This window comes from Tauraco erythrolophus, chromosome 9 (assembly GCF_009769465.1).
Source record: "Tauraco erythrolophus isolate bTauEry1 chromosome 9, bTauEry1.pri, whole genome shotgun sequence".
NCBI lineage: Eukaryota > Metazoa > Chordata > Aves > Musophagiformes > Musophagidae > Tauraco > Tauraco erythrolophus.
Genome location: NC_141473.1, coordinates 20,146,118 through 20,161,804, shown reverse-complemented (window position 1 = coordinate 20,161,804; position 15,687 = coordinate 20,146,118). Strand labels below are relative to the sequence as shown.

Sequence of the window (15,687 nt, the reverse complement as noted above, 5' to 3'; positions counted from 1 at the left end):
CTGTCACCAAGGTCTCTGATCTTCAGAGAAGGGCTTTAGCCCTGTAGCCCTGAGTTTAATCCCTCACCCAAAACACCTGTAAGTGCCACCCATGGTAATGCTGTCCACTTTCATCAATGTCTGATGCTTTTTAGCCTTCCTATGTTCTTGGCCTCGACGACTTCTGGGGGCACGGAGTTTCTTCGCTACTTACACAATATCATTGCACTGTACAGTTCATGTCCTTCTAGGTTTAAAACTCCAGGAGACTTGCATGAACCAAAAGAAAGTTAAATAAAGCAGGACCTCTACATAGCAAAGGAAATAAAATATTATGTAATAACATAGGGTTAGTTTAAATTCATATCTGCCCTCAGTGCTAGGTAATATACCAACCTGTATAAAAACATACATTTCTCAAATAGTTACATCTTACTATATAAAAATAGCACTGTGAAAGCAAGCCAATTTGTGCAAAAAAAAATCACATAAAAAAACTTTGGAAATGCATGAAGCGTTGCTTTTGTGCTGCATGATAACAGTGAAATGTATTCATTCCCTAATACTGGTTATCTGCTCTCTGGGTCCTACAGTAAGAAATCCTGTAGACGGCTTACAATGCTTGCCTCTTACATCTTGAACCTCCTGTTGATGAAGAACAGAGTGAAACACTATTAAGGTTTATTTCAGTTGCAAAAGTTTTGATATCAGGCCTAGTCAAACAGCAAATCTGTGTCTGGATTAACCCAAAGGCATTTCATTTGCAGCCCCTCCAACCAGCATTTGCCAGACATTTTGGGGGAAGTTCTCCACAAGGAGCTACTGAGACCCAGCAGGGCAAACCCAGCAGTGGGAGTTATTTTAGGCAGGTTGGGCTCACCACGGTTAGTAAGGTGCTCAGAGCTAACACAGGAGGAAGGCTGGCTAGGAAGCTTATTCTGGACTTGAAAGTCAGAGCAGAGAATTATCGGTAGGCAAGGAGACTTGGCAAAAAAACCCAAACAAAACAAAACAGCAGGAAAGGAGGAATTAATCATTTGTGAGCAGCCCCAGTAGCGGAGCAAGTGGCCCTGGGAATGCCTCCTTTACCTGCCCCCACTCCACCACTCTGCTGGAGAACATCGACTGTAGCTCCACGGGGTGCCAGGTCTCTGTGAGGATGGAGGAACACAGAGGACAGACCATGCTCTGCTCTTGTCAGTGTTCAGCTCCGGTCATGGGGTGGCTGGAGACCAGAGGCCTCCGCATGTGCAGCTGTCCCCATGGTCTCCCTGCCCCAGGACCTCATCTGCTGTGAGCGGCTGGGCAGCATGTCACAGCTCGTGGTGACCAGCTGCCCAGCGAGGGTGGGGTGACAGGAAGGGTGAGCACCCACACGCTGCACAGCCAAGGTGTGAGGTGTTCCGTGCAGAGGTAGGGAGAGCAGGGTAGGAGGCAGACAAATTGAGTCTCTCATGCTCCGTGTGAGCATGGTACCCAGGAGGAGTGGCGGGTTAGACATCACAGCAAAGTGCAAGTGTATTGTGTGCAGGTTCACTCAGAACGAGGAGGCAGGCTGTGCTGGTGGCCTCCAAGTTTTCTCTGAAGTGACCCCTTACACCTGCTCCAGACTGATCGGCCCTTCACTATCTAGATGTCACTAAGATTGAGTTACAAGTGTCAGAGGGTAAACACCCAAGTATTCAAAAACCCCAATGTCCCAGTGTGTCTTGTCTAGTCTACAAGATCAGAACAAACACCCCTTTCAATGCCTGCTGGGCAGCTAAGACTGTGTGGCCACTCTCAGTAAAGGCAGCCTCAGAAAACTCATCCAGGCATAAAGAGGATGACCAAGCTATGAGAAAAAATTTCCGCTTTGAAAATATCCTTTCCAATATCCCACACCAGTAACCCTACTTCTTTTGGTGCAGAAAGGCAGGACACACCACCCTGGTGGGAAAAAAAAAACCTGGGACATCCAGAGCATTGGCATATATCACAGCATCCTCTCGGACTTGCCCAGCATCTCCCATAGGAGAGGTGTCAGCCAGCCACTAATGCTCCAAATCATTTTGTCACCAACCAGTGCTGCCTTTGTCATTAAAAAACTCCAGTGACAAATTCTCAGCTGTTATTTACAGTTTAACTCTGTCAGTTTGGTTTTGGTGGACTATGGCCAGCTAAAGACATAGGGTTTCCAAACCCTTACTCTGTTTTTGACTTTACCTTTGCTTCAGGGTTATTTTAGCCTCTTTGGGTATCTGTTTTCCCATCTATCAAATGGGAAAGTTTTCCCATTTCCATTGTGGCTGAACTTTCCCCCTGTTTTAAAAAAGTTTTGTCTATACAACACCCGCTTGCAGGGAGGGCACAGCTGCTATCCTCAACAAACACGGGGGAAAATGGAGGTCTGGGTAGTCTAATATATTTGCCCAAGGTCACATAGGATGGTCAGCAGGGACTTGAACCTGAAGTATCCCAGCTCAGAAACTAATGCCTCCTACCATTCTTTCTCCCTGGAGACTTTAGTGGTGTTGCACGGGAAGGGCAGAGTGGGCCCCGTTTCTTCTGTTGCTTTTTTTTATGAGTGCGATGACGTGGTCTAAATTAAAAGAAAAATACAAAAAGACTGCCATAAATTATCCATATACAAAGGCCTTATTCACATTTATCCTATGGTCCCTTCACATCTTGCTGGCAGGGTGTAAATGAAGATCACATCCCCTTTCATATACCCTCTGCCTCAGAGGAACAGTAAGCAAATGAAAGCGCCCTGGTGACAGCACATTTGCAAATTCTGAGGCCAGAACAACTCTTTTCCCCAAAACACCGAAGTCTCTCCAAATGGCTGCCAGAACTTATCAGCCAGGAGCCTCACCATCCACGCGATACCCCCCGAGGTATAATGAAAGCAGAGGAGGGCTGGGTTTCTGCCTTCCCACCCAGCATTCCCAATGGAATGGTGGCTATTCTATGGGATTTGTGGGCATTCCATGCCTTCAAACAAGGCTATGAAGATGTTCACCTACACTGTTCCCCTCCATACGGGGTATTCACCCAGCACACACTTGGCAGAGTTCTGGGAGGTAGTCGGTTTGGTTGTATTTCTTTACAGATGAGGTCAGAAATTAGGAAGAGCTGCCACATCAGGGTTTACAAGTGCTATGGAGGAAGGCAGCAACAGGACTTGGTTCCCATCACAGCTAGCCCCTAGAAGTTGAGAGTTTCCTTTACTTTCTCCCAGTGGGCTCAAGGGAAAGGTTTTTCCTATTTGACTTTGTTATCTTCTCCATATCCATTAGCTCTCTTGCCTGTGCCAGCAGCAGCTGCTGAGCTTAATGGACTCCAGCATCTTAGGCTGAGGAGAAGTTCTGAGGTGGGACTATATTAACATGACAATGGACAAGCACAGATTGTTCTCCGGACTCTGTTTGCTCTGCAAGGGACTGATTTTGCAGATCCCTGCATGAAGAGAGAAGAGAAAAGAAAGGCAGTCAACATACTGTAAATGATGACTGGGTTTGCCTGGAAGCGATAAAGGATTTTTTAGCTATTTCAAGAAAGGTCTGATTTGCCCCTTGTCTATAAAATGGATGAATGCTGAATGATGTTGGCCATAGCAGCTGCACAATGATTTTTAAAGCCAGTTAAAGAACTTGGTTTCCTGACAGCCTGAACGTATTTTACTGATGTCTCATAAGTCTGTATATTACATGGAGATGTGATGAATATAAAGCAATAATAAAGGCTAAGCAGAATTAGTGAGCAAAATAATTCCCTACTAAAAACCATCTCTGGTTTCACAATCAACTGTATCAGACTACTATACTCCATGCACTTTTCCCTGCCCTTAGCTGCAGATCATAACACAGAAGACACTCTTATGTTGAAGCACTGGTACAGATTAAGATGTCTTGACACTTTGGATTTTACTTAAGCAATTACAAGAGCCCTTTCTACAAAACGTATTGATTTTATTCCAGAAAAATAAATTCCCATGTACAATTGGGTTTTTATAACATGAAACAATTAGCCATTTTATTGCTAGTGCATATAGGGTAATGTCACATTTCATACAATTTCAGTACAAGTGAAAAAATATAATATATGGCTGATTGAAATTGATAGCTACATTAACATTTATAGATCTATATAGATTTATTTTACAAGCTGTTAGTAGTTCAGAAGGATATCGGTGTTTTAAACTACCAACATTCATATGGCTCCAATTCAAATATATGAATTGTTTGATGCGCTATAAATATATTCCAAAGTACATTTCATTGAAGAAGTCAAAGCTGTGCACTAAAATATATCAAAAACATGCCTTGTGAAAATGCTACAGACAAAGCCCTGACTGTCTGTGGAGCATAAAAATGCCACTGGTGCTAGCATTGCTAGATGGAAAATGAAAATAATGCCACGATTACAGGATTAGGTGATGGAGATATATGCTTTCTGACATCTTATTTCATAGAGCTGGGAGCAAATTCTCTTCTGTTACTCAATGTAAAACAAAATGAAATCCACCAGCTTAGCAGAATTGCTTCTGGATTAGTGTTAGGTAAACAAAACCCAGAATCTGGCTGGAGATCAGGTATGGGCTCACTGGTTTCAGTAGAGCTGTCCCCAGATCTTCACCAGTGGAAAGGAGAGCAAAACGTGTTCCAGCCAAGTTGTTCCCCTAAGTCAGGCAAGCAGGATCTGGGCACATAACCACATTTGCCCAACCCTACAAATTCCTTAAGTGCCTCCTAAGTTTCAGGTCTTATGAACAGCACCAAGGGCTTCATTGGGGATGACAGCAAACAGCAACTTAGGCAAGGGCTTGAGAATTTTCCCACGTTGGAAAACAAAGTAGCCCAAGCCCCTAGGATAGTCAGCATGAGCCACATCCTACTCTTAGGTTCAGTTGTGCTTAAATCCAAAGCCATCCTGGCAGCATTAACCTGGATTACCTCTGCAGAGAATTTGCCCAAAGGGCAAGAGGGCTGAGTGCTGGCGGCAAAGAAGGCACTGAGCATGGGGATGATGAGATGGGGAGAGCTGTCAGGGCTGGAATCACAGTCAGTTTGTTAGCTGGCTTCCTTCCTTCTTCCTCCTCACTCTTGGCCCCCAGTGTGGTCACAAAAAGGCCACAGGAGGAATGTCTCTACCTCACTTATTGTAAAAATACAGGGGAACAAAGTCTTTTTCTTTTCAACTCTACCCTTTGTGTGGCAGATGCATTTGCAAAGCCAACAGTGGAGGGCATTCAGCTACCTGTACTGCCTCACATCTGCCCTGGGGCCATACCCAGCCCCACATTTTTCCAAGAAAGCATTGCTTTTGCAAATGACTGGATTCCAGCCCTGCCTTTACCCTACAGATGCAGCAGGGGCAAGGTTTGGCATGGTTGGTTACAGCGTGGTTATTGAGGAGTGGGAACGTGGTGGCAAGGGTGGGAGGATATTGAGTGCACAGGTAGGCTTGCTGGCCAAAATGTCACTGCTGGACCAATCGCAGGGGCCTGGGAAAACAAGAAATGCTTTGTACCGTCACTTGCCTCATCTTTCATCCCAGGAAGGCTGGAGCCCTCCCTGGCAAATCAGCACAGATATGTTCTCTGGGCTGCTCTTGCTCGCTGCAAAATTGAACTGAGATACACTGAGTCCACCTCAGGGTAGCCATGATCAATGGCTTTCAAGGGGAATAAAAATAGATTTTAAAAGTCTGAATTTTCCAAGTATGGCTGGCTTTCCCCTGGCCTTGTGGGAGAACCTTTCTCATGGCAGCGCATCTCGCCTTGGCCAATATTAATAGCACTCCACACTGGCCAGTAGAGAAACAATTTTTAGCGCCAAGACCTCCTAGGCATCAGCTGCCTGTGCAAACAGACTCCCAGTGTAACATGGAAAAGGAGCTCCAAAGAAACTGGTACAATAGAGATTCTGAAGTAACTGCAGTTTGGCTTGGGGAAGGACGGGCATAAAGGAAGCATTTTCCTTGGGAGAACGGCTTCTTTTAAAAAAGGATGAGTTGGGGACCCCAAAACAGATTCATTAGGATAGATTTTGCCTCAAACCCTGGCAAAACTCATTGTTTAACATTTAGGATATACTAGAAGCTGTTGTTTTAATACACACTAGGTCAACTCCAAACCCATCTTCAAAACGATATCTGATTCCACGAGTATTTTGTCCACATGGTAAAAGCCAGCCCTCAATGTTCTACCCTTTAATAAATCGGGATGTTAGCTGTTAAGTCCATTTGTCTCTTGCCTTACTTGTTTAAAGCTTTCTCCAGATATTCCTGGATCCACTTTAACTTGGGATCAATGCACACTTGCTTGCTGTTGCTCTTGAGTCTTGCACTGCCAAAGGAGAAAAGTCAGAGTAAGCCTAGTGTGGGATGCTCCTCAGCCCACCCCCACCCCCAAATGCCTTATTTTGCACAGCGGTTTGCAATTGCACTATGGATATTAGAGCTGTGTCCAACTCCCTTGGGTATCAGTGCTGCTCCCAGTTAACCCATGAAGAGGATGAGTTATCACTGCCATCCTCAAAGCAGCTATTATAAATATAATTGGGTTCAAAGCACTGGTACAATTTGTCTCCTCTGATACTGATTTTTGTGGTCTGTACTGGTACACATGTGAGGGTGGGACAGATACAGAATTTTAATCTAAGTTTTGCAATTCATACCTGGCCTGTTATGAGTTCAGTGCATGAAACAGCTAAATCTCATTTGGAAATATTGACATGGTAAACACAGGCCATTTTTTGCAAGGAGTTAATTAAGAACAGCTTTCAGATTCAACCCAAAATTGAAGTTTCACATGTTTTGAGAACAGACACCAAACCATACCTCTTGGATGTTCTGAAAGAGTCTGGTTAACTTTTTCTTTTATGCAAGACTGAACTAACATGTTGCAAGCAGGAAGACAACTGGAAGCACCACAGCGCCAAGGCAGGTTTTCCCTTATATATTCAGTCAGTACTGGAAACAAAAGCAGAAACCTCCTGAAGGGTTTCTCCTGGATGACCAGGCTGCACTTTCCAAACCAGACTGTTTAGCTAATTTGAATTCCCTGTGAATTTGACATATGGGCTATCTGCACCTTTCATACAGAAGCAGTACAAATAGCTTTTCACCCACATCAGCAGGTCTCACCTACCAGGGATTGCAGGGCCCCTTGAGAGAGCCGCAGTCTCCCGCGTTCCCCAAAGCACCCTGCCTCTGCCCCCGCTGCTCAGAAATCTTCCCTTAAACAGCCTGCCTGCCATGCGAAAGTGCCAAGAACAGCAATTTCATATAAATGCCCATAGGAGTAAGTTCAGTACTTGTTTAAGCATTTTGCTGGATGGAAGCCAAAATGTTCCCTGCTTTATAAAATGAAATCTGCAGGATATAAAACTATGGCGTAAGAAATAACAGGTCAAAAAGGCTTCTTCGTCTGAAGTTATGCAACAACATAGTTGTAACATAAACACATTGAAGATGCAGTCTTGCAAGTCTTGTGCCAATAAAGAGATGAATGGGCCTAATTCATATTTCCCTTACAGCAGTGCCAAGCTGGAGTATTTCCAGTGAAGTGATACCAACAGAGAGTAAGAATGGATTTGCTGATGTTAGCAATGCCTGGGAACTCTTGAGCTGGCCTCGCAGGGTACAGAACCAAAAGCACATGTAACCAGCATCCAGCCACACGCAATGCAATTCCTCTTACTTAATATTAAGACATTGATTTTTCTTAGTAATTTATTTCTGAGCCTGCTCCTTGTACAGTCAAGGCAGAGACCTAGGCAATTGTATGGAGTGTTAATCTGAACTAGTTTAGGTATCTACCTTAGAATGCAATTAATAGCATGCTAAAAATGTCTATTTCCCTGTACTGAAAGCAGGGAAATTAGGATGGGCTTTGTAGAAGTAGACGTTGACAGAACAGATTTCTGGATTTGGAGAGATATCTTTTCATAGAACCAAAGACAAAAGCCTGCTCTTAGGTCTTTTGTTCAGGTAAAATTCCTCTCAACCATAAAGGGGAATATACTTGCACAAAAAAAATATGATCTTTCCTTGAAACTGTATGATTTCGCAGAGATTCTCTATTCCTGAAAACAGTAGCTTTTAAGTTACACTTTCATTGCATAACCCATATCCACTAAATTCAGGGTGTGGTTAAAACCATCACAATGAGAAATTTATGTGTTAGTTTTAATTCCATTTCAGCTTCTGTTTCAGTAAAAACCTAGTTTGAACTCATGATGTTTCAGGGGTATTTGGAGATAAGTTTTTAAGTACCTTACTTTTTAAAGTAACAAAAAGGTGGTGAACTACAGGTTCTAAATCACATGGCAAACAAACACATTTGGATCAAGAATGGATGAGAATATGAATTGTATTTCTGCATTTCGTGCACTTAGCCATCTCTAATGACTATAATCCCATATTAATTAAGAGATAAATGTATACTCTATCCCGTCTTAAATGCCTGACATTTTCTTGAAACTACTCCAGAAAATTTCAAATCCTCTACAAAGCCTCAGCACTGGGACCCTTATGACATCCATTGACAGTCCCAGAGCACAAATCCATACACTACTGTGTATTGGATGCTTGCTTCCAAAATTGTTCATAGGTAGAGATCAGTTAGTCACAGCTGGTTTTGCCATTTTTGTGAAAGGAAATTATTTCTCAGCGGAGGGTCACATTTTTCTCACTGTCCTCCACCAAATCCTAAGGCAGAAGCACACATGAGAAAATGTGGATGATCTACCCAGAGTGGTTTAAAAAAGAAAAAAAAGTATGAATAAAAATTGGTTCATTAATAGATACATGCTTTTTGATATATCTGTAATATCTGTACATTCCTGAGAAATCTCATGAAACTACATCAGTTTTCTGAGTGCATAAATGTTTTGGATGACAAAGAATGGATTTCTACAACATTTAAGTTGTAACTGGAAGAGCTCGACATGGATCAAAGACAGAACTAGTGATGGGAGCACTGCACAGAAACCCTGTCTAGTCACTGAGACCCTCTTACGCAGGTCAACAGAAGTTGGTGGTAGTGGAGCTCCCTCGCAATGAAAAGATGAAGGAAAATCTTCTTCTGAAGATTTTGAATCTTGAGAGAAGATGGAGAGGGTCACTCAGGAACAAATGAACCAAAAAGACTTTCCTAAAAACATACACACAAATCCATAACCTCTTTTTTCCTGCAAATCAGTGTTTCTTTTTCAGCAACAATTAAGAGGTTATTTTCCATCATAGAGGAAGAGGTTATTTTCATCTCTGCCCTGCTGTGATCTGTGACTTACCGGAGTCACTCACTGTCTGGTGTGTCCCTAGATCAGACCAGCCCATATTTAGGGTCTGTACCTCCTGTGGAGGCTACACAAAATCCAGGAACTCCTTTTGCTTGTTTAGCTCCTCCCTATGGAGAAGTGGAGCATTAGAAGGCTCAGACCACTGTAAAGCCTTTTCCCTAAGGTGTGAAGCTCCACATCCAAGGCAATGGACAGCCTGTCTGACACTCCTGCTCACATACCCCATGGGGCAACAGGACGTGGGATCACACAGCCACAGGGAGATCACAGAGGTGGAACACAGCTGGGAAACCTCTAGCTGGGCTCCTTTGTGTGAGGTAAAGCAGGGTCCAGCTGCACCTGACACATGGGGTGAGAGATGAATTGGAAATCACGACATGAGACAGACCAAATTGCAGCCCCCAAAGCAGGAGCCGGCTCTGTGCCTCTTCTTTTTGACACCTGAGATTTGCGCCCAGCTGAAAAGAGTAAGAGACTTACACAATCTGAAGTGAGCAGTTAGGTGTGGAGAGGATTTTGAGGTGCTTAATGTTGGCTCTTGCCACGTTGCTCTCGTAGAATCGACAGGGGCATCGGTAAGTCAGGCTGACGGGTTTCTCTGTGGGACACAGCGAGACAAAGGCCACGTTACTCCCTCTTGCTGCCGGTCAGCAGCACCGACACACCGACCGGGGCTGGCAGAAACTCCCTCCAAACATGCAGGTGAAAAAAAAGCAATAGAAAAGCTGTAGCTTTGGGAGAGCATTTGCCCACAGCTCACAGCACAATCCTTTTACCTCAGTACCCAGCTTTTCAGTCCCGATGCATGGGATTTTGGAAGACAAAAGAGGGGGAGAAAATGGAGATAAGTAAAGAAGAAGTGATTAGAATAAGGAGCCGCTCCATTGTGCAGGGATGCTCCTGGTAATTAGACAAGATAAAGGCCAAAAGAGGAGGCACTTGTCCCCAGTGTTGTTCTTGCTAAAATGATTTTGACCCGAGGCCAAATTAGAAGGTAGCCAGAAGAAAGCGATGAATTCCAAAGAGTTCAGATCAAAACCGCGCGGCTCAGGTGCAGGCTTTTCACGGGAGACTTGCTGGCTAGAGAAAAGCCCTGAGTCTTTCAGGCTTTCCCAGGGCCCAGCAGCTGACCTTTCCCCACTACAGCCAACCTCTGCTCCAGCGGAGATGTTCGCACGAGGAGGTGCGACTCGGAGATGGGATCACAGTGGTTTTGCCCGAGAGATTCGGCGTCTTTTGAACTCCCAGTCTGTGGCAAAATAATGGCATTCAAGGAGATGGTTATCAGGCGGTGGGCTCCCCATATACCCATCAGGGACCACCAGACTGGATGAGAGTCTTGTCACTGGCATCACTAGGGACAGAATTAAGATTAGCCCCTAGGCTAAAAATCAGCAACGAATATTCATGCAGAACTAAGAAAAGCAGCCTGGCTCTCAGCACAGCCTCCAACGCAGTCCTTCTGCTACCCAATTTCTCCACGGAAGAACTTAATTACTGGCAACCAAACGCACATAAGCAAGGTCCTCACTCTGTGTGGAAGCTTCAAAGCTCCATGCATACTAAAATACAAACACAGAAGCCTTTTCTGGAAGTCTAGAAGGAGCTGCCTAAGATTTTAAACGATTTCCCAGTGGAGCAGTTTTCAGCCTCTGGGAGGAATTAAATTCATATACCTAACCCACAAGGTCTGGTGCATGCTTTAGATGGGTCAGATCTATATCTGACAAGACTTCAGATCCTACATGTAATCTGCTGCCCTGTTTATTTAGCCACACAGGAGCACTAGCAGCATCCAAACCGAGTTCTCTTAAAGGCAGATGGAGAGCTAAAGAGCAGGGAAAGGCTTGGAATCCCTAAACTGCTGTCTAGGAAGGTGAGAAAAGAGACAGCTTTTCAAAGTGCAGCTGATCTGCAGATATTGCACACTTACCAATGCCTGTCTCTAGCACATATAACCACAGACAACACGGTGAAATTATCCTGTCCTCAGAAGGAAAAACCTTTTTTTCCAAGTGCATCTACCAAGAGACGAGCGAGAATCAGAGACAGAGAATCCCAGAGACAGGTGGGCAAATAGAGAGGAATTCATCAGTGGGAGCAGAGTTCCTCCAGATTCACACCAGGATCTGGACTATAAGCTAACAAAATTGGAGGACATTTTCTATCAGTTTAATGGCAGTTCAAACAGTGATATCATCTATAGTAACAGAGAAGCTCCCATGCAGAGGGAGAGGAGGAAGGCGGGCTGCAGCGTGAGCCTCACGAACATGCGTTAGACTGACTAGCGCCAATGTGGAAGGGAGGGAGAAAGGCACTAGGATTTCCCACTGCAAACCTGTGCCTGATAGCTACACATCAGTGAGTTTGTACTGGAAAGGGAGGCTGAAATTGAATGCAGTCATACAACAATGCTCAGCACAGCTGCAGTGGAAGTGTTTCTACAAGCTTATACCAACAAAGCTTAAGCAAGTTTTACCCTAAAAAACACAAAAGAGAGTAAGTGTTCAGATCTATGATCAGAGAATGCAATCCTGTCCTCTCGGAGACTGGGAGAGGGACTTTCCATCCCATCCCATTTGAAATCATAAGCAGAGAAAGTTTAACCGTGAATAACATGTCCATGACTCCCAAAGCTGTCTGCTGCCCAAGAAAGGGTATCCAGCACAACAAGGAAGAGGGGAAGACCCAGCGTTAGATGTTCTTCTGTCACTGCAGTGCAAGGTGGAATGACAACTACCCTCCCAGCACAAGAATCCCTTTAGTGTTTCTGTCTCCCTTGCTCGGTGATCAACAGGCAACAGGCACGGAGCACCAGGGAGCAGCAGCACAGGCACCAAGCGGGTCAGCTCTCAGCATCACTAACAGGGAATCAGCACCTCCTGCCACTGCCCCTCCAGCACTCCAGCTCTGAGAGCTTAGCTGTGGCTCACTGTGCTCTCAGCAGGGCTGAAAACCAGGGAAAACTAGCACATGAGGTGTTTCCCAACACATGAAGCCCTATCATCCTAAAATAGGAGGGAGAAGGAGCCATCTGAGGGCCATAATTTGAGAAGGGAAGATTGCTGGTCTCAGCCCGAGGCTGACAAACACATCTTCCTTATCTCATTTCAAAATTTGAAACAAATTGTTCCATGCACAGTACAGCTGATTTAGCCAATTATTCTACAGGTTTGGCACTGCAGAAGGGAATGCTCTGCGGGTTCTCTGACGTCTAATAAACACTGAGCACAAGCTGAAGCCATTCTCTCAGGAGGACAAATTAGTACAGTCTGTTAATTGCAGTTACATGAAAACACCAATTTTCATTAAACTGATGGTACATAAAGCTTTTGAGACCTTTATCTGTTTGGCACATTTGGTTAAAATGAGTGAATATAGTCAAAAATTACAGAAGAGCCAGACACTATTCGGACATATCGATGTCATTCCTTCTGCCTTATTTCCTTATACAAAAGAAAAAGAAAACATCTCTTTCGGTATCAACTAGAAAAGTTCTTGGTTTTAAGTGTTTTGGGTTTTGTGGGTCTTTTTAAAATAATAAATCGTTTTACTGTTTTCTAACTCAAAGTTGAGTTTTGCTGGCTCTGAACACCCACTTCTGCTGGCAAATTCTCTCTAGAGACCAAGTGCCCACAAAAATCTCCCCCACAGAGTGGCAACTTAGCAAAGTTAGATGATACCTATTTCATCATGTAGGGATCTGCCTTGCCTCACCCGCACTGGAACTGAACAGTAAGGGAACAAGTGAGTTGCCAGTTCTGCTGCAAAATGACCAGGAGTAACTTGCTTGTGCGGGCTGGGAAGCTCTGGGCACTTGAATGGAGAGTGAAGCTATATCCAGGCAAGAAGGCTGATCATGAACAGACAAAACATTTAATGGAAACATCATTTTACTCCTGTTCATCCAAAGGTGTGTTTGTCCATATCAAGAGAGGGCTGACAACTTTTTAAGACTAGAATAGTTACATTTCCCTGGGGAGTGAAGCTGTGATAGGCAGATACAGCTTTACCAGGGTGGCTAGGAAGAATTCAGAGCTCACCACAAGGTAGCCCTGCAAGCCTTCATCTGGATCACAGTTGAGGGCACTACATGACATGTGAAGAAGTAGGCAAAAAACTTCACTCTTATCACTGCAAGCCGGTGAGGTCTCTCTCTTTACACTAGTTTTTCTCCAACCCTTTTAAGCAGTTTCCTTACTCAGGTAGCCAGGTCCTGACACGCTTACTCTGCCATAAAGACACCCGCCGCCGTTTGCTGCCAGCTAAGGAGTGCTGCCCGGCAGGGAGCAAAGTGAGGTGCAGTCGGGCAGCTCTCCCAGCCCCTCAGCCCTGTGCTCAGTGCTGTCAGAGGGGAGGCGAGGAGAGGGAGAGCCCCTGAGCCCCCGGCGGCCCCCGATCCCCAGTCCTGCGTCTCCTTTCCGGGCTGCAGCCCCAGTGAGGACTGGTAAAGCTTCCTCATCTCGCTCCAGACCCATACTCGCCCGCAGAGGCGAGAGCAGCCTGCTCTGGGCACCCGGGCACCGGCCGGGCCAAGCCGCTCGGGGCTGCGCGCTCCGCCTTGCGCAGCGCTCCGCGGGCCGCGGGGCTGGCGGCGGCGGGATGGAGGGGCCGGGGCTGGCCCTGCCGCCTGCGGCCCCCGGGATTTGCCTTCGCTGCCTGCGGCTCGCATCCCGCCCGCAGTCCCAGCGCGGCGGGTCCTGGCGTGAGCGGCGGGGGGGGGGCAGAGCCCACCTGGCCGCGTCTGCCCGTTGAGTCGGTCCGGAGCAGCGCTCGCTCCGGGCTGGCTTTTTGAGTGCTTCACCGGGACGGGGATGCTGCTGGGACGGTACTGTGGAAAGGCACCGGCGAAATCATCGGGAGCAATTAACTATCTCGGGCTAAACAAAGAGGGCACCGGAGGGCATCCTTTGCCGCCCTGGGTGGGGAACACCCAAGTTTCGGTCTCCAGAATGGGAGAAGAAGACGGGAACGGAGAACTGAAAGGGCGCGCGTTACCCAGCCAGCAAGCTCTCGATGAGGGCACAAAAGGTGGCAAATCCCTGCCGGGTGAGAAGCCAGCCGCAGGTGGAGCGCCCGGGAGATGCCCAGAGACTGCGGGCAGGGCCCTCGCCCCGCCAAGCGTGGGGAGTGCGGCTGCCCCGCGCGGTCCCCGCTGCCCCCGAGCCCCGCGGAACAGGGGTCCCCGCTGCCCGCCGAGCAAGAGGCGCGGGCTGCCGCGGTGTCCGGGCTGCGGCGGCTCCGGGTGACACGCGGGACGGCGGGACCCTGCGTGGGGCGGGCGGGCTGTGGGACGGCGCTGCAGCGCGGTGTGGGGGGACAGCTAAGGCAACGCCGCCGCGGCAGCGCTCGCCGGCTGCCAGCCCGCCTTTCCGCAGAGCCCTCGTCAGTGCACCTCTCCGCTCCCCCCCGAAACCTCTCCGCGCACCCTCCCAGCGGGTGCAGTGAATTCCTGCCGGGTGACCACTCTGGCTCAGCTCTGCCCCGATCGAGGGAAGATAGATCACGAAAGAGGACAGAGAAGGAACCCAACAACCGTCTGTTTCTCATTTCTTGTAACTTTTAGGGTTGATTTCTTAAAGGGGAAATCGATATGCATATTTTGCAACCAAACCACCTCTCTGCAGACGGAGCGCTGCTGAAAGCCTTCCCCCAGCCGATTTCAATCTGGGATAAGTTTGGCAACAGGGATCGCTTTGACCAGCCTTCTTTTGTAAAAAGCGAACGAGCGAGCGAAGGGAGGCAGGGGGAGAGCCTGCCTGCTTCCAGCTCACAGCAGCTATCGCTCGGGGCTCGCCAGACACGCACATCTGAGCCGCGGCAGGAGGCAGAGCGGGGGAGCTGCGGGGAGAGAGAGGGAGGGAGAGCGGGGATTTCCGCGGGACCGTAACTCCCGGCCGGGCTCCCCGGCGCCCGCAGCAGGAGCGGTGCAAGCGGCGAGCGGGCAGGGAGAGCGGCGGCGGCCCGGCAGCTCGCTGACTTACCCTCCGAGAGGGAGATGATGGCCAGGGCGAAGGCGAGCAGAGCCAGGGCTCGGAGGTCCATGCTGGGGCTGCTGGCGGGGCGCTGGGCAGGCGCTAGACTGCTCGTCCCGGCGGCTGCGGAGCTCTGCTGGAGTCCCCTCCTCCCCTCCCTCTATAGAGGGGCCGGGACCGCCGGGACTGGGGGAGGGGAGCCAGGGGGAGTAGCTAGCCTATGATTTATTGCCCGTGGCATGTTATTACATCCTTCCTCTGTTAAAAATGCTTGGAAAGGAACCAAAAGAGCGAGAGCTCCTCTCTTCGCTCCGTCAGCCCGGCAGCCTTTCCCCAGGCAAAGCGCTTGCCCTAGCAGCCCGGCGACCCGAGCCCCCCGTGGGATGGCAGCGGCGGTGCGCTCCCCCCGGGGGTCCCGCCCGCACGGAGCGGGGCTGCGGCGC

At 47.7% G+C, this 15,687-nt stretch overlaps 1 protein-coding gene across 1 annotated transcript; it reads right to left on the bottom strand.

Moving 5' to 3' along the window:
- Positions 1-592: 592 nt before the first annotated feature.
- Positions 593-15,314, bottom strand: CXCL12 (C-X-C motif chemokine ligand 12). Its single transcript, XM_086616779.1, has 5 exons — positions 15,254-15,314; positions 9,750-9,867; positions 6,224-6,310; positions 2,463-2,560; positions 593-624 (listed from the first exon to the last, which is right to left on the bottom strand). Exons 1-5 carry the CDS (start codon positions 15,312-15,314, stop codon positions 593-595), a joined length of 396 nt encoding a protein of 131 aa, XP_086472905.1.
- Positions 15,315-15,687: the final 373 nt, after the last annotated feature.